The sequence below is a fragment of the Dromiciops gliroides genome, chromosome 1 (genome assembly GCF_019393635.1).
Source record: "Dromiciops gliroides isolate mDroGli1 chromosome 1, mDroGli1.pri, whole genome shotgun sequence".
Taxonomy (NCBI): Eukaryota; Metazoa; Chordata; class Mammalia; order Microbiotheria; family Microbiotheriidae; genus Dromiciops; species Dromiciops gliroides.
In genome coordinates, this window is record NC_057861.1 from 22,351,635 (window position 1) to 22,375,593 (window position 23,959).

The 23,959-nt window shown below is 46.7% G+C and overlaps 1 protein-coding gene across 1 annotated transcript in view; it reads left to right on the forward strand.

The window, feature by feature from the left end:
• Window positions 1–23,959, forward strand: part of TESC (tescalcin) — a 60,462-nt gene that overhangs the window by 14,863 nt on the left and 21,640 nt on the right. Inside the window, exon 2 of the mRNA XM_043979083.1 lies at window positions 13,624–13,693. Within this exon, the coding sequence (XP_043835018.1) occupies window positions 13,624–13,693 (70 nt within the window). The remainder of the gene's footprint in view (window positions 1–13,623; window positions 13,694–23,959) is intronic.

Here is a 23,959-nt window from a genome sequence, read left to right on the forward strand (position 1 = left end):
CATTTGCAAACCTGTTCATTCGTTTCAGGAATGTTTAAATGCCCAGCACTGCCCTAGTCCCATGTGCCTCCCCTGGGTTTGCCAGGAGGGAGAGGATGGGCACTCTCAGTTTCACTGGAGTGATGTCTAGCACCTCCAGGCTGGCTCCTCCTGGCCCATCCCTGCCCCACCCCATCAGCTCCTTTTCCCTTTTGATGGATGCCCAGAGGTCTGCATCACCAAGCCCGCAAGCTGCCAGGGCCATGCTCCCCAGACTGTGTTTGACGTCTCTGCCCGTCAAAGCGTGTCCAACCTTCCCCACTCATGCTGAGATGGAAGGATGTTTCCCCCTGGTCTGACCTCGGGGCAGAGCTGACAATCAAAGGAGGTTTGGACCAGATGGGAAGCTATTCATTAAAAGCCCAGGAAGGCCAGTGATGGGGAGGAGTGTGGAGAGAGGCACAGCTTCTGAGGAGCAGGGAGGTAGGACTATGCTCTGGTCAGGCCAGGAGAGAGCAAAGGAGCAGGGCTGGAAAGATGGGAGCAATCTTAGAGGTCAGCCCGCCTGACCCGACCCTCAACACTTGAAGGGCAGTGAGCTGGTGCCAAAGTGCACAGAGCACTGGGCTCGGAATCAGGAAGACTCATCTGCCTGGGTTCAAATCCAGCCTCAGACACTTACTAGCTGCGTGACCCTGGGTAAGTCATTTCATCCTTCTTGTCTCCATTTCCGTTTCTTTAAAATGAGGAAGAAATGGCAAACCACTCCACTGCTAAGAAAACCCCCAATGGGGTCACAAAGAGTCAGACATGACGGCAAAACAACTGAACACATAACACTTGAGGCCCAGAGGAGTTGTGAGATCCCAGACATAGACAATAGATTAAGGAACCTCAGAGGCCAGTTTATAGATAAGGAGTCGGCCTCACAGGGGCACGTTTTGAGGACTGGCCTTCACTTCTAGGCAGGACATTTTAGGAAGGATGTTAATAGCCTGGAGAGCACAAGAGGAGGATGGCTGGGATGGTGACCGGCCTCCAGCTCAAAGCCATAATAGGACCGGCCAAAGGAGGCAGAGAGATTGGGCGGGGGGGGGGGGGGGGGGGCGGGGGGGGGGGTGGAGAAAGGGCAGAGCCACAGTCGCCATCACCAAGCATCTGAAGGTCGATTACGTGGCTATCACTGTTCTGCTTGACCCCCGAGGAACATCTAGGGGCAGTGGAGGAGGTGGTAGCATGGTCAATCCAGGCTGGATATAAAGAAAGACTTTGTAACAAAGAGGGGGCACCCAGGTGGCACAGTGGATAGAGCGCTGGGCATGGAGTCAGGAAGAACCATCTTCCTGAGTTCAAATCCAGCTGTGTGACCCTGGGCAAGTCACTTCACCCTGCTCGCCTCAGTTTCCTCATCCATCAAATGAGCTGGAGAAGGAAATGGCAAATCATTCCAGTATCTTTGACCCTATTCAGGGTCATGAAGAGTCAGAAACAAACCAAAGTGACTGGATCCCATAGGGGAATCCCGAAAAGGGGATGTGTTCCCTTCCCCTTCCCTGGAGGTCTTCAAGAAGAAGCTAGATGGCTACCAAGGTTAGGAACACTCTAGAAGAGATCCTGGTGGTACAGAGGAACAAAGCCTGGTTGGAGAATCTGCGAATAGGGGCTCAAATCCACCCACCCACCCACCCAATACTTTCTACCTGTGTAACCTCTGGCAAGTTACTAAACCTCTCTGGGCCCCTAGATCAGTCAGGTTCAGGTATAGGCTGGACTAGATTAGCCTGGGAGATCCTTTCCTCGAAGACTCTGTGAGACACTCCCTAGGTCTTTTCAACATCCAATCCGTTCAATTGTCCCCTTTCCCCATTTTAACTAAATGAAAAGTCAGCCAAGAAAAGGAGAAAAAACTAAATGGGAAGATGAGATGGACACACACACACATACACCACCTCCCCAAACTCCCAGGTGGATGGGGGAGTGGGGAGAGAGAAGAAACAAGCCCACATTCAAAAGTCCAATCGACCCAACTGAGTGTCGGGGCCTCAGCCCAAAGAAAGGCAGCAGGAGGCTCAGAACTGAGGAAGGGAGGGTTGGTCTCATCCTCTTAGCTCCTTCTCTGGATGAAAGATCACAAAGAACTTTCCTCTCAGGCCTTCCCCTCCTCCTGCTGGTATGGGACTGTGGGCGCTGCTCCTATCGGCAGAAGAGGGTCAGGTTTAAGGGCAGCTAGGTGTCCAAGGCCAGATGCAGCACAATTCGATGGGACAATAACTAACATTTATATAGCACCTACCATGTGTGAGGCACTGTGCTAAGTGCTTTGTGGTTATTGTCTCACTTGATCCTCAGAAAAACTCTGGGAGGTATTATTATTATTATTGTTTATCTTTTTAAAGATAAGGAAACTGAGGCAGAAAGGGCCAAGTGACTTGCTCAGGGCCACATAGCTAGTAGGTATCTGAGGCCAAATTTGAACTCAGGGGCGGCTAGGTGGTGCAGTGGATAGAGCACCAGCCCTGGAGTCAGGAGGACCTGAGTTCAAATCTGGCCTCAGACACTTAACACTTACTAGCTGTTTGACCCTGGGCAAGTCACTTAACCCCAATTGCCTCGCTAAAAAAAAAGAAAGAAAAGAAAAAGAAACAAATTTTAACTCAGATCTTCCTGACTCCAGCCCCAGTGCTCTGTGCACTATGGAGCTACCTAGTTGCCCTGCATGACACAAAGTGCTTAATCAATGCTGATTGGTTGATTGCATGATGGAGTCTCACTGGACCCAGTTGTGGTACCTGACCGATGGATTCCTCCAAATGCCTTATTGCCTCCAAGACTCAGCTCAAGCCCTCCCTTCCTGGTCCCCTGAAGCTTGTATTTGTGTATGCTTTTATATGTACATGCAGGGATTATTACTTTTTTTTTTCATGTCCCTAGAACCAAGTATAGTGCCTGGTAAACAGCAAGAGCTTAACCAGTGCTTGTTGTCTTGGATGGGGATCATCTATTTAAAGCTGGGAAGTTGCCTCATTTAATCCTCTCATTTTACAAATGGGGCCACTGAGACCCAGAGAAGTTGGTTCATGGATTCAGAGCTGGGAGGAGAAGCCCCTTAGTCTGGCCTCATTTGACAGAGGAGGAAACTGAGGGAGTCTACATGATTTGCCCAAGGTAACACAGGGAATAATTAATAGAGAGAGGATTCTAAACCAAGAACTTTTTCTGTTGCTCCACACTGGTTGCCATCCATTACCGTCCCCAGTGGCATGGACCCAAACTGGGGATCCAAGGGAGACCGTGAAGAATGGATAAGTACTTACTGGGACAAGAACCACGTTCTCAGAGTGGGTGTATATGGGTCCTTCCAGGCAATGGAGTTAACAGACCAGTATTAGATGTTTGGCACAGGATAAAAAGCCCCAGCAAACCACCAGGGTCAGCTGGAATTATCGGCTGAGCTCAGCACGTGTGTCATCCCTGATTTGTGCTCCTCTTTAGCTGAACTCTGGAAAGATTTGGGGATGTTTGTGTCTGAACTAGGGATCTTGGGCATTTGATGTGATCTACCTTGGGCAGGTCACCCTCCAGCCCTCAGTTTCCCTCTTTTTTTTTTTTTTTTAGTGAGGCAATTGGGGTTAAGCGACTTGCCCAGGGTCACACAGCTAGTAAGCATTAAGTGTCTGAGGTCGGATTTGAACTCAGGTCCTCCTGACTCCAGGGTCGGTGCTCTATCCACTGCACCACCTAGCTGCCCCACAGCCCTCAGTTTCCTTACCTGTAAAATGAAGGGGTTAGAATAGATGACCTCAAAAATACCTTCCAGGTCTAAATCTATGATCTTTCCCTTCTCTCCCTCAGTTTCCTCCTAAATGAAATGGGTGAATTAAATAGCCTCTGAATTCCCTTCCGGTTCTCGTGATACCAAACGTTGCTGTTCATTGTTGTTGTTCGGCTTTTTCAGTCATGTCTGACTCTTCATGACCCCATCTGGGGTTTTCTTGGCAGAGGTACTGGAAGGGTTTGCCATTTCCTTCTCCAGCCCATTATATATCAGGGGAAGCTTTGTGGACAAGGTAACATCCAGCAAACTCAGAAGCAATGGGTCTAGTTAAGTGGATTTTCAGGAAATATCCAAGAGTCCAGTCTGAATCTGGCCTCCCAATTCTCTCCTCCATGATGACTCCTGGTTGGGAAGAAGGCCAAGGCACCTGCTTCATTTCTTTACAGAGATGGGAATCGTGAATGGGGATCACTGCATGTTCTGTCAGAGTCGACCAGTGGGTGGGTTGGTTTTCCCGCTCAACTTTCTGCCCCTTTCTATCATTATTTGATGTAGGGTCTGACTCTTTAGGTAGGGGAGGGGGAGAGATGCATTGGGAAATAAAAGAAGGCTGAGGAATACATCACCAATGTGGAAGGGGGAGCGCAGGGCCCACCTTGTCACAAGAGCTATGAAGAAAGGAGAATTCTGAAGACATTTATGGTGGAGGGGGCTGGGTCCTTGCTTCCAAATGTCTCCTTCTGTCTTCAAGGGACCGTTCCAGGCTCTGACGACATCTTCTCTCCTCATCAGCTCTAAACAAGCAGAGGCTGAAGACGATTCCAGAAGACAGGCATCGTGGATGATGGCAAGGGGCCAAATGCTAAAAGCACTTGGAAGTTCAGCCTGAGAGCCTCTGGCTGCCAAAAAAGGACCTGTGTTCTGGGGTATTGGGGCTGAGATTTTCACTGACAGCCCCATCTTTCATGCAGGGCCTTCCAGGGGATCCCTCAGCCATTCCACTCCTCCAGCCAAAGTGGAATCAGACCCCCCCAAAAAATTTAAGTTCCTTGAGGGTAGGGACTCTTTTTACATCTGTCTTTATATCTCCATCACCCAACACAATACAGGCTGGTGCATTGTAGGTGCTTCTTGTTATTGTTCAGCTATGTCCAACTCTTTTGGGGGTTTTCTTGGCAAAAGATACTGGAGTGGCTTGCTATTTCCTTTTCCAGATCATTTTACAGGTAAGGAAACTGAGGCAAATGGGGTTAAGTAACGTGACCAGGGTCACTCAGCTAATAAGTGTCTAAGGCCCATATTTGAATTCGGGTCTTCCTGACTCTAGGCCTAGCACTCTTTCCAGTGGGCCCTCAGTTTCCTGAACATGAGACTCCCTCTCCCAACTCCATGGTTTGGTTTTTTTTATTCCTCTTGTCAAAAATATCCCCTCTCAGGAGCAGCTAGGTGGTGCAGTGGATAGAGCACCGGCCCTGGAGTCAGGAGGACCTGAGTTCAAATCCGGCCTCAGACACTTAACACTTACTAGCTGTGTGACCCTGGGCAAGTCACTTAACCCCCATTGCCTCACTAAAAAAGAATCCCCTCTCTCTCCCCAATCTCTACCTGTCTATATTTAATCCCTTATTATTAGTCACCTTGACAGCTAGGTGGCACATAGTAGCTAGAATACTGGACCTGCAGTCAGGATGACCTGAGTTCAAATCCAGATTCAGACACTTATTAGCTATGTTACCCTGGTCAAGGCACATGACCTCTGTTTGCCTCAGTTTCCTCACCTGTAAAATGGGAATAATAGCAGCCATACCTACCTCCCAGGGTTGTGGTGAGGATAAATTGAGATAATATTTGTAAAGTGCTTAGCACATAGTAGGAGCTATGTAAATGCTAGTTATTGTTATCTTATGAGTATATGACTTTAAATGGGGATATTGGTAAAGCATTTGGTAAACCTTAAAGCACTATATAACTGTTAGTGATGATGGTGACAGTGATGATGGGCCCCCCCTCTCCATTAAGTCTCCCAATTCCTTCTCACCCCATCTCCCAGCACTCAGCCACTCCTCTTGTGCCTTCTCCTAGTCTGACCGGCAGCATATTTATCTGGGCTCCTCATCTCTTGGCTCCCAGACTGTCGCTTTCTTGGGAGCAGAGTTATGTCCAATTTGTTCTTGTATCTCTGATAACATCACCATGCCGTCCCTTACGAGAAGAAGAGAGCTGTAGTCTAGGTATCAGGAAATGAGCACTGGCTGCCAAGGTTCTTTCAGCTCTGATATTCCATGTTCTGATATGACGTGTTGTAAGGGACAAACATGGCGCAGTGGAAAGAACATATGAGTCAAAAAGACCCACCTCTGATGCTTACCACTTTGTAGCCTTGGGCAAGTCTCTTCACCTCCTGGGCCTCAGTTTTCTCATCTGTAAAATGGACAGATTAGACTAGAAGGAAACCTACATGACCTTAACAGAACTATCCCAAAGTAGATGGACCCTTTGGGAAGCAGTGAGTCCCCCTCTACTCTGGGCCTCCAACCACATATAATTCTTGTTCAAATACAGGCTATTCTAGAACTGAATGACCTCTGAGGTCTCTTTCCATTCTCAGAGTCTGAAAATCCCCAAAAGAGTTAGAGAGGATTCCTTCCCTACCCTTCCCTTCCCTTCCCTTCCCATTCCATTGTTGTTTGTTTGTTTTGTGGGGCAATGAGGGTTAAGTGACTTGCCCAGGGTCACACAGCTAGTAAGTGTCAAGTGTCTGAGGTCATATTTGAACTCAGGTCCTCCTGAATCCTGGGCTACTCCTTTATCCACTGCACCACCTAGCTGCCCCCTAAGAGAATTTCTTTCGCCATGGGTCAATCAAGCTGTCTGTCAACTGGCATTTATTTTAAGCACCTGCCATGTGCTGGATGAGGGGCTTACATTACACTGGGGCATCTTCACAGATGAGTAAATTGAGTAGATAGAGAAGACAACATCACAGCGGTTTGGTGTCTCCTCTTCAAGGTCATGTCTCTTTGAAGATGCTTAATGTGTCTGTGGGTTGCCTCTTCACTGCTCCGTGGATAAGCTTTGGTTTCCTGTTCTCATAGGGTGTGGTGGGCAGCTGCTGGCTAGCAATAGCTTTGGGGCCTGTGATGGTAAAAGGAAATTCCTGCTCTTGGTCTGCGTTGGTCAATAAGCACTTCTTAAATGCCTACTTTGTGTCCTGTGATGTGCTCAGTGCTAGAGACACCAAAGCGGGGAAAAAGACTAAAAGGTAGTCCCTGTCCTCCAAATGCTTACAATCTAATGGAGCTTTGGAACAAGTATGACTTGGGATCTTAGTCATAGAATGTCAGGAAGTCCAAGGAACATCGGGAGTCACATAAGTTGACCATAAACCCTTTAATTTACAGAACAGGAGGGGCAGCTAGGTGACACAGTGGATAGAGCACTGGTCCTGCAGTCAGGAGGACCAGAGTTCAAGTCTCACCTCAGACACTAGCTATGTGACCCTGAGCAAGTCATTTAATCCCAATTGCCTCCCCCCAAAAACAATTTACAGAAGAGGACACTAAAGTTCAGAGTGGGGAATTGGCTTGCCCAAGGTTGCACAGCTGTTAAATGTCAGAACTGAGCCTAGAACTCAGGCAGATGTTAACAAAGCTAGACGAGACCTTAGAGGTGAGAGTCTATCCCTCCTATTTTACAGAAGAAGAAACTGATTAGAATAGAAGCTAAATGACTCACCCTAGATTAGTCTTTAAATTCAACAAATAGTTATTAAGCGCTACAATCCCTAGCATCTACTACAAAGTAGGTACTGCATATTGAAGAATGAATGAAGTGAATGAGTGAGTGAATGAATGAATGAATGAATGAAGACTGCTGTGTAATGTTAAGCAAGTCAAATCACCTCCGTGACTTCAGTTTCATCACTTGTAAAATGAAGGCTCTGGTGGCAAAGTGGACAGATCACCAGGCCTGGCTAAAGTCAGGAAGATCTGAATTCAAATCCAGCTTCCAACACTTACTAGCTGCATGATCCTAGGCAAGTCACTTAATCTGTTTCCTTATCTATAAAATGGGGGTAATAATAGCATCTACTTCCTATCATTGTTGTGAGGAGTGAATGTAATAATTGTAAAGCATGGAGCACAGTGCCTGCCACTTAGCAAGTGCTATAGAAATGTTAGCTGTTATTATCTTCAAGTCTACAATCTTATGATTTTATGATGATGCTAAAATTTGCATCTTCTTCTCCCAGTGCCCATATAATCCTCTGCATAAAGTAGGAGTTCAGTGGGTATAGATCTATATTATGGATGGGTGGATGGGTGGGTAGATGGGTGAATGGATGAATGGATGGATAGATGGGTGGATGGGTGAGTGGGTGGGTGGGTGGATGGGTGGGTGGATGAAGGATGGATAGATGGGTGGATGGGTGAGTGGGTGGGTGGGTGGATGGGTGGGTGGATGGGTGGATGGATGAATGGATGGATAGATGGGTGGATGGGTGAGTGGGTGGGTGGGTGGATGGGTGGATGGATGAATGGATGGATAGATGGGTGGATGGGTGAGTGGGTGGGTGGGTGGATGGGTGGGTAGATGGATGGATGGATGTGTGGATGGATGGATGGATGGGTGAGTGGGTGGGTGGGTGGGTGGGTGGATGGGTGGATGGATGAATAGATGGATAGATGGGTGGATGGGTGAGTGGGTGAGTGGGTGGATGGGTGGGTAGATGGATGGATGGATGTGTGGATGGATGGATGGATGGATGGGTGAGTGGGTGGGTGGGAGGATGGGTGGATGATGAGCAAGGACAGTCTCAGAGCCCAGAGGGATCATACTTTAGCTCCCCACTGTCCTCAGTACTGATTTAAGAAAACAATAACAGTAGGAGAGAATTCCAGAAACATGAGATTGCCTGATTCCCATGGCTCCCAATGAATCACTGACTTCATCAGCTGGGGTCAGGGGTTGAGTTACAGGACTTGGAAGCAAGCATGGAAAAAAGTAAAGTTTACATGAACAATCTGATGGGAATAAACTCAGCCTTGTGCGTGCCAGAGGAAATCAGAGGAGAAGGCTTTGTTAACCTGAAAGTGTTTATAAGAACCTGAGGTGTCGAATATTAGCAATTTTTTTTTTCTTGATCTGAGGCCTTTCATCCATATACAGAATTCCCAGTGTGGAGATTCCTTCTCCCAGTGCAGATGTAACCCATGTAAACCTAAAGTTAGCAGGGACTTGAGGGCCACCTGGACCAACTGAGATGAGGAAACTGGCCCATGGAGGGGGAAGGGTTTTGCCCAAAGTTACACATCATTTGGGAAGTAGCAAGCACCAAGCTTTAAAGTAGCAGTGCCTCTGACTTCACGGCCAGTACCCACTCTACCACGCAGCTAATAGTTTTTGAGAGTTGTCTGCTTCCACAGCCAGGAGGTGCCACTGGCAGGACTTGAACCTGTGTCCCAGACTCCAGAGTCAGTTCTTCATCTGCCCTGCCACATTGCTTCTCTAACAATGATTAACTAGTATGATTAACAATGAATGAGGTTGGGGAAGCTAGGTGGCTCAGTGGATAAAGCACTGGCCCTGGATTCAAGAGGACCTGAGTTCAAATCCAGCCTCAGACACTTAATACTTACTAGCTGTGTGACCCTGGGCAAGTCACTTAACCCTCATTGCCCTGCAACCCCCCCCCCCCAAACAAAACAAAACAAAACAAAACAGTGAGTGAGGTGGATGCTTCAGAGGCCCTGGTTTCAGCTTACTATGGGGGAAAACTTCCTCATGATGAGAGCTATCCCAGAGGGAAAGAGGCTGCCCCTGGATCCCAACCTAGGTCATGTAATCCTAAACCCAACATTCTTTCTACTAGGTGCCTATGCTCAAGACGGGGCAGGGTTCCTTGGAAAGGAACCTATTGAGTCAGATGCCCCCCAGAGGTCTCATCCAGCTCTGTGGTTCTGGAATTCTGAATCTGATTTGGGAGTGGGGAATGAGGGTTAAGTGATTTGCCCAGGGTCACACAGCTAGTAAGTGTTATGTGTCTGAGGCTGGAATTGAACTCAGATCCTCCTGCATCCAGGGCCACTGCTTTATCCACTGTACCACCTAGCTGCCCCCTGAATCTGATTTTTAATACATCAGGGTACCTTGCTTCTATGTATTCTGGGCTCCCTTGGCAGTCTGGCCAGAGAAGCTGATGGGCCCCTTCTCAGAATCATGTTTTTTTACATCACGAAATAAAATATACAAGATTACCAAAGATCTCGATTCTATTAAAATTCTGCTCATTAGAAAGAGGGGGCAGCTAGGTGGTGAAGTGGATAAAGCACCGGCCCTGGAGTCAGGAGTACCTGAGTTCAAATCCAGCCTCAGACACTTGACACTTACTAGCTGTGTGACCCTGGGCAAGTCACATAACCCCCATTGCCCCGCAAAAAAAAAAAAAAAAGTGTTAATTAGAAAAGTCAGTTATTTATAAACAAATTCACAGGACCCATTTATTAAGAACCCATGCTCTAAAGAAACATCATTTCGGATCCTCTTTCCAAGTGATTAATAAACCCCGATGTTGTGAGCCAATCTGAATTTTTCATTCATTAGAGTTTCGGCAAGGAGGCACTCCCCTGTGGACACTTTCATGCGTCAATATTAGGGGCATTGCTCCCAGGAATCCCTGGGAAGTTTAAAAAGTAAAGTCTATCCTAACTGGTCATAAAGCTTGAGTTGAAAGAGGGCAGTCCAAGAGGCTTATTTTACAGATGAAGAAACTGAGGCCGCAATAAGCTCCATTAGCTAATTTGTATTTAATTTGCTCAGAATTCAAAGTTTGCAAAACACTTTATGTATATTATCTCATTTGTTCCTCACATTAACCCTGTAGAGGTAGGTGGTGCCACTAAACCCTATTTTACAGATAGGGAACTAGAGGTTTGTTTAGAATGAAGTGACTTGCCTAGGGTCTCACAGCTGTTTTGGGCCAGAGATAGGATCTGAACCCAAGACGTAGCTTTAGAGATGGAAGGGACCTCAGAAGTCATCTAATCCAATCCTCTCTTTGTATAAATGAGGAAACAGAGAAAGATGAAATTATTTACCCAAGGTCACACAAGTAGTGTCTCAGGTAGGATTTGAACTCAGGTCTTCCAGCCCCAAAGGTAAACATTTTATCCGCTAAATCAGTCTACCTGCCTATGTCACTGGGGGAAAGGGGTGGGAAAGGGAGAAGACGGAGAGAATTGCAACCAAGCTGGGGTTGGGACCCTGATCTTTAGAATCCCCATTTATCCCTGCAGACATCCGGCCTTGAGCATGAGAAATAGGAAGGATCCCCATTCTAGTAGGGGTCAGACTGGCTGGCTTCCTGCATTCCTTCCAACTCGGAGATCTTGGGATTCTACAATTATCATTATCATTAACTAGCATTGCATTCCACTAGCAGCCTTTTGTGCTGCCCCCCCCCCAGGGTCCCAGGAAGTAGCTGCTGCTTCTGCCTCTGGCTCTCCAGGAGATGGGATTGGGGAGGGGGGGGCTCCTGCTGCTGTCAGTCCTGGTTGGGAGAGCTAATGGTACCTTCGGAATATGCCACCCCAGGGGCTCTGATCTAGGCCAGCTGTGCCCCTGGGCATGGCCCCAGGCATTACCCAAATTCTGGGCTTGTTATGCCCTGGAGTCATTCCTTCCTCTCCTAATCAGTATAGCGGATAGCACTTATTACTTATTACTTCAGGAAATGGCTTGGGAGTCCCCCCAGTCTGGGCACACCTCAATTAGCATCATGCTTTGTTTCAAAATAATCCAGGTGCATGTATATTCATGATTCTTCCCGAAGCCAGTGTTGGGGGGGGCGGGGTTTCATCTTAACTGCTAGGGAACCTGAGGCACGGTGTGGCTGTTCCACTAAGCGGAGCTTATAAAGTACTAGGCCAGGTTACATACTTGAACCCAGAGTGCCAATCTAAGCCTGGGTACATGCTTAATAGAGATGCCTTCTGATGGTAAAAAGCAGGAACCCCTATCTTTTTCTGGTGGCAGACAGCTGGGTTTTCCACCCCCAAAGGAAAGGGGAAAATAACAGCCACCCTATGGATGAGGATTGGGGGAGGGGCAAGGGGAGGGAAATGATAGGAGGGAGCTCTGTTGTGAATTATTTGCAGGAAAAAAACCAGTCTTGGGACTTGGGGGACAGGGAGGCAGCATCTGCCTGAGAACACAGAAGCTACAAGGAGTAGAGGCAGCCCCTCTAACACCTCACTTAAGGCCAAGGAAATTCTGGTGGGTTCAACATTTAGGGAACAGCGAGAAAGAGAAAAAGAAAAAAATGGTCCCTGCCCTCAAGAAGCTTACATTCTACTTGTGTAGGGGGGTGGGGGATGAGCACAGAATTTATAAACATAAGCTAGGAAGTGATTGAGGCAAAGGAGAGGACCAGATGTGAGAGAAGAGTCAAGGAAGGAAAGAATACTCTCAACTAGGGAAGGGGAGGAGGGGAGAGCTAAAAGTTTCCAACTGTACCAAGACTCTGGGGACATCCTTTCTAAGTATATACAGTATAGGGGGCAGCTAGGTGACACTGCAGGGGATAAAGCACCAGCCCTGGATTCAGGAGGACCTGAGTTCAAATGTGACCTCAGACACTTGAAGCTTACTAGCTGTGTGACCCTGGGCAAGTCACTCCCATTGCTTCACAAAAACAAATAAACCCCAAAAGTATATGCAGTATAGAGATAAAGTGAATAAATACAATACTACATTTTGCAAACCCTAAAGCTTATAAAAAGATCAACAGTTTTTTTTTTTGGGGGGGGGGGGCTAGGGAAGGAAACCAACTTCTGATTTCACTGTCATGTAGAACTTCTGGGAAGAAAACCCCTCTGCCGGTACAGTTCAGCACCTCTTTAGTTACTTAAAGTCTTAGACATGTTTTTTAAAAAGAAAAGATGTTAAAATTTGTTTTTACATATATTTTGGAAAATATTCTATTCAAAAAATTCTATTCAAAGCACCCCCCCCCAAAAAAAGGAAAATTACCTGGGGGCAGTGGGAGGTTAATAGACTTACTGTAAAATGAAGGGGGTGTGTGTGGGGGGGGGAATTGATGGCTTTTGAGGTCCCTCCCAGGTCTAGTGTTATGATGCTATCCGGGATGCTGTGTTTTACTAGCTGTGTGACCTTAGACAAGTCACCACCTCCCTGAACCTCAGTTTCCTCTTATCACTGTCACTGTCACTGTCACTGGCTCTCTCTCTTTCTCTTTATACATATCTGTATGTGCATATATATATGTACATACACATACATATTTATATACATACATGTATATATGGTGTGTGTATGTACCTAAACCAAGACCCATTGAAGGATCTCACTTGGGGCCTCAGCCATCCAGAGTCTGGGCTGAATTTCTTGTCAGGTTGAACCTCTTCCTCCCTTCTTCCCCAGCCTGAAAGCTTCTTGAGGACAGGGGCTGTTCTGTTGTTTGTGAGTTTTTTTGGTATTGTATAGGTGCTTAATAAATGCTGATTGATTGGTTGATGGATGGATGGATGGAGGGAGGGATGGAGGGATAGATAGATGGATGGATGGATAGATGGATGGATGGATGGACGGACAGACAGACGGACGGACAGACAGATGGATGGATGGATGGATGGAGGGATGGAGGGATGGAGGGATAGATGGATAGATGGATGGATGGATGCCATGGGGAGTTCTGGGGGTGCTGGGTCAGGTCTTGGGTGAGGGGTGTTAGAAATGGGGGACAAAAAAAAAAGAAATGGGGGACAGATTTTTCCTGCTCTACCCTGAGCACTTCAAGGGGAGAAGTCCATTCATTCCTAATGACGTCTCCCTCTCTTTTTATCCCTCAGTCTCTTCAGAACAAATCGAACAGCTTCACCGAAGGTTCAAGCAGCTGAGTGGGAACCAGCTGACCATCCGGTAGGACACTCACACATTCCCTTTCACAGAGCTGTTAGGTTAGGGCATGGGGACGGGGAAGGCCTCCCTCTCTTCCCGAATGATGACTGTCAGGACCCAATACTAGAGTATGGGTTCTTTACCATAGTTTGTGGCCTGGCCCCCTGGAGCAGTGTGTCTTGCCGAGCCGAATGGTATATTGAAAGAGTTATCAAAATATGTTTTAAAAAGAAGTTCACGGGGCAGCTAGGTGGCACAGTGGATAGAGCACCAGCCCTGGAGTAGGGAGACCTGAGTTCAAATCTGGCCTTACACTTACTAGCTGTGTGACCCTGGGCAAGTCACTTAACCCCAATTGCCTTACCAAAAAAAAAAAAAGTTCACAACCCAAGTCAATTTAAGGACCCCAAGGCAGTAACTTAAAAGCCATAATGACATGGTCAGGGGAGGGAAGGAGCCCATGGGTATTGTAAGTATATAGTGAAGGGAGAAGAGGAGGCAGGAGGTCCCTCTCACATCCTTTTTGAACCCAATGAGGGAGCTGGATGGGGCTTTAGGGGCCACCTATTCCAACCCCGTTGTTTTACAGATGAAACTTTACTCCAGTAGGGATCATATATTTGAAACCCAGAGTCCATCCAGTCCAACCCCCTGATTTTATAGGGGAAGGAGCACTAGTGATTTGGGTGGTCAGGGGCAGTGCCAGGATTCAAAGCCAGACCCTCTGACTCCAGATTCAGCATCTGCTCCGCTGTAATGTGCTGCCTCCCTGGCTCTGTAAGATCCAGGCTCTGCTGGCTTACTGAGTCAGTGCACTGGGAAAATAAAGTTATTCCTTAGTAAGGAATCTCCTTAGAAGCAAGACCAGGAGCTTTTTCCCCTGGAAAAGAAAGGACCAGGTTGCTTATTGGAAAACACAGGAAGACAGATTTCAACCCAGTAAAGGGAGAAACATCTCTGGTGTTATATTTTTTTCAATAAAGAAATGTTACCTTGAGAGAGAGTGAGCTCCCATCCCTGAAGAACTCAAATCCAATCCAACAGGATTTATTAAACATCTACCATGTGCAAGGCATTGAGAATACAAAGATAAAAATAAAAACAGTCCCGGCCCTCAAGAAATTTTGTCCTGTTACCTCTAGGACAAAACATAAAATCTCCTGTTGGTTTTTTTTGTTGTTGTTTGTTTGGTTGGGGTTTTTTTTTGTTGTTTTTTTTAAAGCCACTGAGCTTGGAATCAGGAAGACTCAGGTTCATTAATTCAAAGCTGGCCTCAGATGCTTACTAGATGTGTGACCCTGGGCAAGTCACTTCACACTGTTTGCCTCAGTTTTCTGATCTATAAAATGGGCTAGAGAAGGAAATGGCAAACCACTCCAGTATATCTGCCAAGAAAACCTCAAATGGGGTCACAAAGAACTGAATGCAACCAAACAACAACAGCTTGTCACCTTCTAACCTTCCTATTCTTCCTACCCCTCCCTTCCCTCCATGTATTCAGATCCAGTGACGCTGGCCTCCTGGTTGTTTGTCACAAACAACACTGCATCTCCCATTGTCCCTGGGTGCCTGAAATTCTTTCCTTCAAGTATTATCTAAAGTTCAACAAGAAGTCTTTCCTATTTCTCCTTGATCTTAATGGGTTCACTCTAAGAAAAGAATTCTCCTTTCTCTACCCCAAATTTCTCTTGTCTATATCTTGTTTGTCCAGAGTTGCTTGCATGTTGTCTTTCCTATTAGACTGTGAACTCCTTGACAGCTGGGGCTGTCTTTTGTTTTTCTTTGTACCCCAGTGCCTGGTACATAGTAGGCATTTAATAAATGCTAATTGATTGACTGATACAAATAGGACTCTACAGGGTCAATGAAGGGAGTGTTAATGATTCACGGGATCAGGAAAGGCAAAGCCAGGATTCTAAGAGATAGAAGGGGGGTACATGCTTAAGGAGGTACAGGGCTGAGTTCAGCAGGTGGACCACTTTGCAATGTAGAGAGTGTACCCAAGGGAGCCTAGATATACAGCCCAAGGGAACAGGCTTGGATAAAAAAGACAGTTCCTACTCTCAAGGAGCTTACAGTCTAATGGGGGAAGGGGAAGACAACACACAAAAGGAGGCATGAAATTGGAGTGGGGAACAGGACACCAGGGGATGCCCATCATGAGGACATCTTGTTCCATAGAGTTGAAACCAGGCAGGGCAGCAGATGCAAAGCAGAGTGAGGTAAGAGTCCAATTTCTGCTCTCTATAAAGGAAGGTATTGGGAGGACTTTGGTACTCAGCCCCCCAGTCCTTCCATCAAAAAGAAAAGGAGGGGGCAGCTAGGTGGCACAGTGGATAAAGCACCAGCTCTGGATTCAGGAGTACCTGAGTTCAAATCCGGCCAGAGACACTTGGCACTTACTAGCTGTGTGACCCTGGGCAAGTCACTTAACCCCCATTGCCCCACAAAAAAAGGAAAAGGAGGCTGAAGAAGGTAGTAGCAATTGAGGCTTGAGTTAGCAGCATGTTGGTGAGTTTAGAGGTAATGAACTTAACCTGGGAAGGGTATTTTGTTCCTTGGAGTTGAAACCAGAGAGAGCAAAGTGTAATAAGTGGCCCAGAGGGCAGAGCCCAGAAGCAGTGGAAGGGGAGCAGCTAGGTGGTGCAGTGGATAGAGCACCAACCCTGGAATCAGGAGGACCTTGGTTCAAATCCAACCTTAGAAACTTGACACTTACTAGCTGTGTGACCCTGGGCAAGTCACATAACCCCGATGGCCCTGCCCCTTCCCCCCAAAAAAAAGCAATGAAAGGAAGTGTCAGTAAGAGCAATCGCTGAGCGATATAAGGGAAAACTTCCCGACACTAAAGGGAATAGGGCACCTTTGAGGCTGATCACTTTGGGGGATGCCATCAATAGTGTTCTGATAGAGTTACAGGTTAGACTTGATGCCTTCAAGACCCCTGCCCGCTATGAGATGATGGGATTGCAGGAAAGATTTAAGTCTCTTTACCCACAATGTCCCTGTCTTACTCCAGAGTGGCAGCCCACATTTTGCCTCTATAGACCTCGGGTTTTATTAATGCCCTAATATGCCCACTCCAGCTTCAGGGGCTCAGCCCAGCCTAAGGGGCTGCGTCCTATCTCCTGAGCCTCCTGACCCACCAGAAGACAAAGGAAAGGGAGCTGAGGGCTTCTTTTTTGCTGCCCCTTCCCCCTCCCCACCAGCCTGACGCTCTGATATCGAGAACATGACCTTCTCTCTGCTGTCTGGTCTCCCAGGGGGCCCAGCCCTGCAGGACCTGGGTGCCTGGCTCATTATATAAACAACCCGGCAGGAAGATCGACTGGCGGTTGGCTAGGCTGCCCAGAGCACCCTGCTTTGCATAATCTGTCACTCTCCGTGCTCTTCAGGGCTAGAGAACAATCATCCACTGAGCTATCACTCCAGGGATGACAGGACAGAGCTACAGGCAACAGAAGAAAGAAGAAGAAAGAATCCTTAACCCCCTCCTTCCCTTTCTCTTTCTCCCTCCCTCTTTCCCTCTCTCCCTCCTTCCTTCCCTTCTTTCAACAGCCCCAGAACGGAAAGCTTTATCAGGAGGCATGAGTTTTACTTCAATACCCCTGACTCTTCTTATCCCTCACCCTAGTCCACCCCCATCAGCCAATTCATCAACACTCATCTATGAAGCACCTATGGTGGGGGAGGTGCAATGCTTAGCACAGTTCCTGATACACAGTATAAATAAATGCATGCTGGCTGATCTTTGATACATTATGCTGGGTCATGGGCATACAGAGACCAAAGTGAGACAATGCCTGCCCTCAAGGGACTGTCTCTACTCAGGGAGAGGACCTTTATTTAAATATACAGAATATTTACAATAAATTCCCAGGAATAAGAATAAGAGCTAGTAAGGTTTACTAAGCACCTTCTAAATATTTTCTCATTTGATCTTCACAGCAACCCTAGGAGGGAGGGGCTATTGCTATCCTCACTTTACAGATTGGGAAACTGAGGCAGGCAGAGATCAAAGTGACTTGCTTGGGATCACACAGCTCTTAAGTGTCTGAGTCCGGATTTAAACTCAGATATTATCGACACCAGGTCCAGCAAGCTATCACTGCCAGGAGAATGAACTGAGGCAAGTTCTTTGATTATAAGGACATTTCAATTGAGTCTTTGTACTTGTGCTGGGCCTGGCATGTAGTAGGTACTTAATAAATGCTTGTTGAATTGAATTAAACCAAGTATTCTCCAGTAATCAGGCTCCTCCTCTCCCCTCCTTCCCCCCCCCCCCAAGAAACAAGCCCAGCCCTTTATAAAATAGTAAATGATGGAGAGAAAATCCAGGAATAGGTGTCTACTGGGGGGTGGGGTTGGGGTGAAAGAGGAGGGAAAAGGAAAGAAGGTAGATACAAAGTAAGTAAATTACATGGCAACTGCTCTCAGGGAGCTTACATTCTAGTTTGAAAGCAGGGGAAAGTTTTTTAAGCATTAAACAATTTTTGCTGTATATAAGTTGTTGCAAAAAGACTTTTGGTTCTGTGGTTTCCTTAGATGTCCAGTGAGATTCTTGTTCACATTTTCTGTGGCTCTCCCACAGAAAGCCCATGTCAATCAGTCAGGCAATAAGCATTTATTAAGTGCCTACTATATACCAGGCACTGTACAAAGAAAGGAAAGAGACAGATCCTGCCCTCAATGAGCTCAGTCTAATGGGTAAAAAAACACAAAGACAGCTCTGGATATGCAGCCATGGGTCAATGCCTTCCTTCTTCAGGTGCTAGGGGTATCACAGGGGGGTGCCAGCAGAGCTCACAGGTGGTGTCTGGGCTAGCCTCCTTCATTCTTTTTTTTTTTGCAGGGCAATGAGGGTTAGGTGACTTGCCCAGGGTCACATAGCTAGTGTCAAGTGTCTGAGGCTGGATTTGAACTCAGGTCCTCCTGAATCCAAGGCCAGTGCTTTATCCACTGTGCTACCTAGCTGCCCCCAAAAGGATAATTGGATTTTTTTTTGTGAGACAATGAGGGTTAAGTGACTTGCCCAGGGTCACACAGCTAGTGCCAAGTGTCTGAGGTCAAATTTGAACTCAGGTCCTCCTGAATCCAAGGTCGGTGTTCTAGCCACTGTCCCACCTAGCTGCCCCTTAGCCTCCTTCATTCTTAATGCATAGCCATTCTGTTTCCTCTGCTTATTAAGGGGCCAGACAAGAATGAGAAGTCAAGGAGTAGGTTATGCAGAATGGGCAGCTTCGGGCAGTGGGGAGAGCTCTGGGTCAGGAGGCCTGGGTTGTTGGTGCCATCCCAATTCCACTGCCCAGAAGCTACGTGAGCTTGGTCCAGTGCCTTCCCTTCTCTTCATCTATAAAATGAGGGCATGGGACTGGCTGACCTTCAAGTCCCTTCCCAGCTCTAACAGTCTCTCTTCTAAGGCCTCTCCCAGCCTTGACATTCCCTGTTCTAAGCCCCCTCCCAGCCCTGAAATCCCCTGTTCTAAGCCCTCTCCTAGCTTTGACATCCCCTGTTCTAAGCCCTCTCCTAGCTTTGACATCCCCTGTTCTAAGCCCTCTCCCAGCCCTGACATGCCCTGTTCTAAGCCCTCTCCTAGCTTTGACATTCCCTGTTCTAATCCCTCTCCTAGCTTTGACATTCCCTGTTCTAAGCTCTCTCCCAGCCCTGACATCCCCTGTTCTAAGGCCCCTCCCAGTTTTAGTGTTCCATGTGCTAGGACTCCTCCCAGCTTTAATGGTTGTTTTTTTTAATACTAATTCCCAATTTTATAACACTTCAGGATTCAGAGCACTTTCCTCACAAAAACTATGTCAGGTGGACATTAAAAGTATTCTCTTACTCACTTTACAAGTGAAGAAACTGAGGCACAAAGAGGCTAAGGAACAAGTGTGCGCGCACACAGCTAAACCAGAGTTGGATTTCAGACCCAGGTCTCCCCTATCCTGAGGCTGGGAAATCCTATAAAGATTCAAGAAAAAGGGAAGATCCTCACTGGGGCTGGAATAAGGAGCCCAGAACGTTTTCATGGAGAAGGCAAGATTTGTACTGGGCCTTGCCAAGGCCAGGCAGAGACAGATGGATCGGCAGCACTGCCCCCATTGGCAAATCAGATCAGGGATCTCATTTTACAAATAGGGAAGTAGTTTCTCTTTGGTGCTCTCCTCATGTTGTGTGTGGATAGTGGGAAGTGAGTGGGAAGCCCTTAAGAAGAGGGTGGGCATTCTTGACAATGGGGCCTTTGGGTTTGGGCCTTGCTCCACCTCCTCTTCTTGGGCCCAGAGGATAGCGTTGAGTATTTAAAGCATCCCCTTGCCCCCTCCTCAAATTCCAAACTTTAATCCCCTGTGCTACCAGGATCAGTGGGAAGCCACTTGGGTTCAGAAATAAGGAGTAAGAATAGACGTTCTGGTAGATCAGATCTCAGTGTGGTAAACATCATTTTCCCCAAGGCCGTATCAAGGCACCGATAAAGACCAGATAAAAAACTCAGATTTCTACCTGTCCCTCTCTCCTCAGCAAACCTTTCCCCACACCCCCCACACCCCCCACACCCCCACACCCCCTCCCAGGAAGCAGAGTACAAATCTATAGTGATGCCTGGACCAAGATCAGTGATGTCCCAAGTTGTCACCTCAAAGAAACAAAGAAGTGCAAAGAGTGCTGAATCTATAGTCAAAGGACCCGAGTTCAAAACCTACCTCGGGGGCAGCTAGGTGTCACAGTGAATAAAGCACCGGTCTTGGAGTCAGGAGGACCTGAGTTCAAATCTGGCCTCAGACACTTAACACTTACTAGCTGTGTGACCCTGGGCAAGTCACTTAACCCCAATTGCCTCACTAAAACAAACAAACAAACAAACCTACCTCGGCCACTTACTCTTGTAAGCTTGAGCAAGTCATTTAACTCAATTTCCTCATCTGTAAAATGAGAAATTGGGCTAGATGGACTCTGAAGACCCTTGTAGCTCTTAATCTATGTTCCTCTAAAATAAGATGGGGGGGTGTCTTAAAATGGTAAAAAGCGAGTGGTCCCAGAGCCCAGAAGTAGGAGCAATAGGTAGAAAGTTGGGCCAACTTGGACTTAATGTCAGAAAAAGTTTCCTAACAATGAGAGCTATCCCAAAGTGGCGCAGGCAACCTCAGGAAGGAGTGGGTTCCCTCTCAATGGAGGTTTTCTTGTTGTTGTTGTTGTTTGTTTTGGTTCTTTTTTTTTTTTTGCAGGGCAATGAAGGTTAAGTGACTTGTCCAGGGTCACACAGCTAATAAGTGTCAAGTGTCTGAGACTGGATTTGAACTCAGATCCTCCTGAACCCAGGGCCAGTGCTTTATCCACTGTGCCACCTCCCTGCCCCCTCAATGAAGGTTTTCAATCAAAGACTGGATGTCTGCTTTGGGGGGGATGTCGGAGTAGCAAATTCCTTCTCAGGTACCATTGGACAAGAGCACTAGCCCTGAAGTCAGAGGGTCAGGGTTCAAATCCCCCATCAGATGCTCACTACCTGGGCTTTGAGAGGCAGTATGCGATGAAAGTGAGGGAAAACTGATAAATATCCCATATGTTCTGCTGATGTCCTCAAAATGTCAAGGGAAAACAAAGAAGGCTCCCAGCATCACCACCTCCAGGGAATTGATGGAAGGACATGGACTTAAGAGGTTGTCACCTGTACCACTGCACAGAACATTGGAATCCATAAAAACCCAGCCCCACTGGACCTACCCTGGAATGGTAGGCACTGGGTAGAAGGAAGTAGGAGCTGAGACAAAGGAAGCAGAGACTGGGAAGCTCGGTGCGTTTTGGCATTCTGAGAAATATGTGCCAAGTGTATGCAAAATAGCATCTGCTGGAGATGGCGGGGGAGGCATTGAAAGTCAACAACTTAGGCATTTTTTTGTCACAGAACAAGAAGAACCCAGCTCACGTGGATGGCCACCAGACAAAGCAGCTGGGTTTTCAATCACAGCTCCCTACAGACATATTCACTGGGTTCATTTTCCCCATAAAACTTCCAGTGCCAAGATGTGGGTTCTTTCTGGTTCTACTTCACTTCACCCAGTCTGGGAACAGGATACAGCCTCTCTGGATCTGCCCCATGGTCTGTGGTCCATCTAGCCCCCAAGACAGAGGATCATAGATTTACAGCTAGAAGGAGGACCTAAGAGCCCATTGAATCTACCCCACTCATTTTACAAAGGAGGAAACAAGCAGAGAAGTGAACTAGTAATTGTAAGACGCAGGATTTGAACCCACATCTTCCTTACTGCAAGGCTAGTAACTAGCTCTCTAGACTATATCATGATGCCTCAATTCAGTCTCTGGCAAGTGGCCAGTTGTCTTCTTTGATTATGCACCTCCCAAAGTTAGGAATCAATCACCAGTTCAGAGAAGAAAAAGACCTTGGAAGTCAGCTAGCCCAGCCCAGCCCCCAAGCTGCTGAGGAAACTGAAGCTCAGAGAGGGGTTGCAATTTGTCCAAGGTCACACAGGAAGTAAATAGCAGAATCACCATTTGAACCGAAGACCTATAGCTTCAAATCTTGCAGTATTTCAGGGTTGCAGTCACCCATTTCCCCATATAAGTTATTGCAGATCAATCGTCCCTGCATTTATCTAATTCTTGTGAATTATCCACAAAATTTCTTCTTTTTAATCTATATCACTTCTCCTGTGACAGATAACAAATAATAGTGCATGGAGACCTGGCCTCTGAGTTTAAAAGACCCGGGTTCAAATTCTGCCTCTGATCCATACTAGCTGTGTGACCTTGGGCAAGTCACTTAACCTTCTAGTGCCTCTACGAACTCTATAAGACTATAAGGTGCAGAGTAGGTCTTACTCTGCATTGGTAGAGGGAATCTCCTCACCCAGAGTTCTCTACACTAATGAAATCATAGCTCTTATACCCTTCTTATCCGACCCCTAGCCAACAAAGTACCTCTCTAGGGAAAAAGTCACCTACTCATTGCCTAAGGCACATTTAATATTTTTCAATTATTCAGAATTTTATTTTTTCCCAAATTACATGTAAAAACAAATTTTAACATTTATTTTTAAAACTTTGTGTTCCAAATTTCCTTCCTCCCTCCCCATCCCCTTAAGAACTCAAGCAATTCAATAAAAATTATACATGTGTAATTAAGTATATTTGATTTTTTACCATAACCAGCCCCCCAAAGTTTTTGTTGTTGTTTAGTTGTTTCAATCATATCTTATTCTTCATGACCCCATTTGAGATTTTCTTGGCAAAGATACTGAAGTGGTTTGCCATTTCCTTCTATAGCTTATTTGACAGATGAGGAAGCTGAGGCAAATTAGATCAAGTGACTTGCCCAGGGTCACATAGCAAGTAAGTGTCTGAGGTCAGATTTGAACCTAGGAAGATGAGTTTTCCCGACTCCAGGCCCAATACTCTATTCACCATTTAGCTGCCTCTCACCTTTGCTCATCACAACAACCTTGGGAAGTAGGTGCTATTATCCCCCATTTTACAGATGTGGAAACTAAGGCAGATAAAGATTAAGTGACTTGCCCAGGGTCACACAGCTAGTAAATGCTTAAGGCTGGATTTTAACTCAGGGCCTTCTGATTCCATGTCCAGTGCCACTCAGAAGATAAGAAGGGGCTAAGGAGACTAGCATTCTCCCTACTTTGTGAAGAAAATGCCCCCCAAACCTTGAAAGCTGATACAAATGGATGGGGTAAAGGGGTATCATTACTCTGACTAGAGATCTGTAAGCTGAGGCTGAATGAGCACTTGTTGGGGATGGTTGCAGAAAGCATTAATTCTTGTTCACAGTAGGGTTTGGACTAGATATCCTCTAAGGGCCCTTCCAGTTGTCTGTATTCCAATGGTACCCAGTCGAGAGAGTGCAGTGTTCAAATGTCTCGAGGATATGTTGTGTTGAACTGAATTGAATTCCAGTGGAATTTGGAGTCACAGAGTAGCTCTCTCCTCTGCCCTGCCCAGATCACATCATCTGGAGCACCAGGAAACACATGTTAGGAAGAGCACTGATGAGCTGGGGAGCAACCAGCATAGGGAAGGGCCTCTAGTTTATGTCATCTAAGGAAGGTTTGAAGGAACTAGGGAAGCTTAACCTGTAAATCAGAGGACTGAGTAAGATGTGATAACTGTCCTCAAGTATGGAAAGGTCTGACCTAATAAGGAGGGACTAGAGTTGATACGCTTGTCCCCTGGGGGCAGAACTGGGAGCAATTGAGGGGTAGAGGGGATGGGGAGGGGAGAAGTTGTCAGAGAGACAAAATTTGGCTGGATGAAAAGGAAATTATC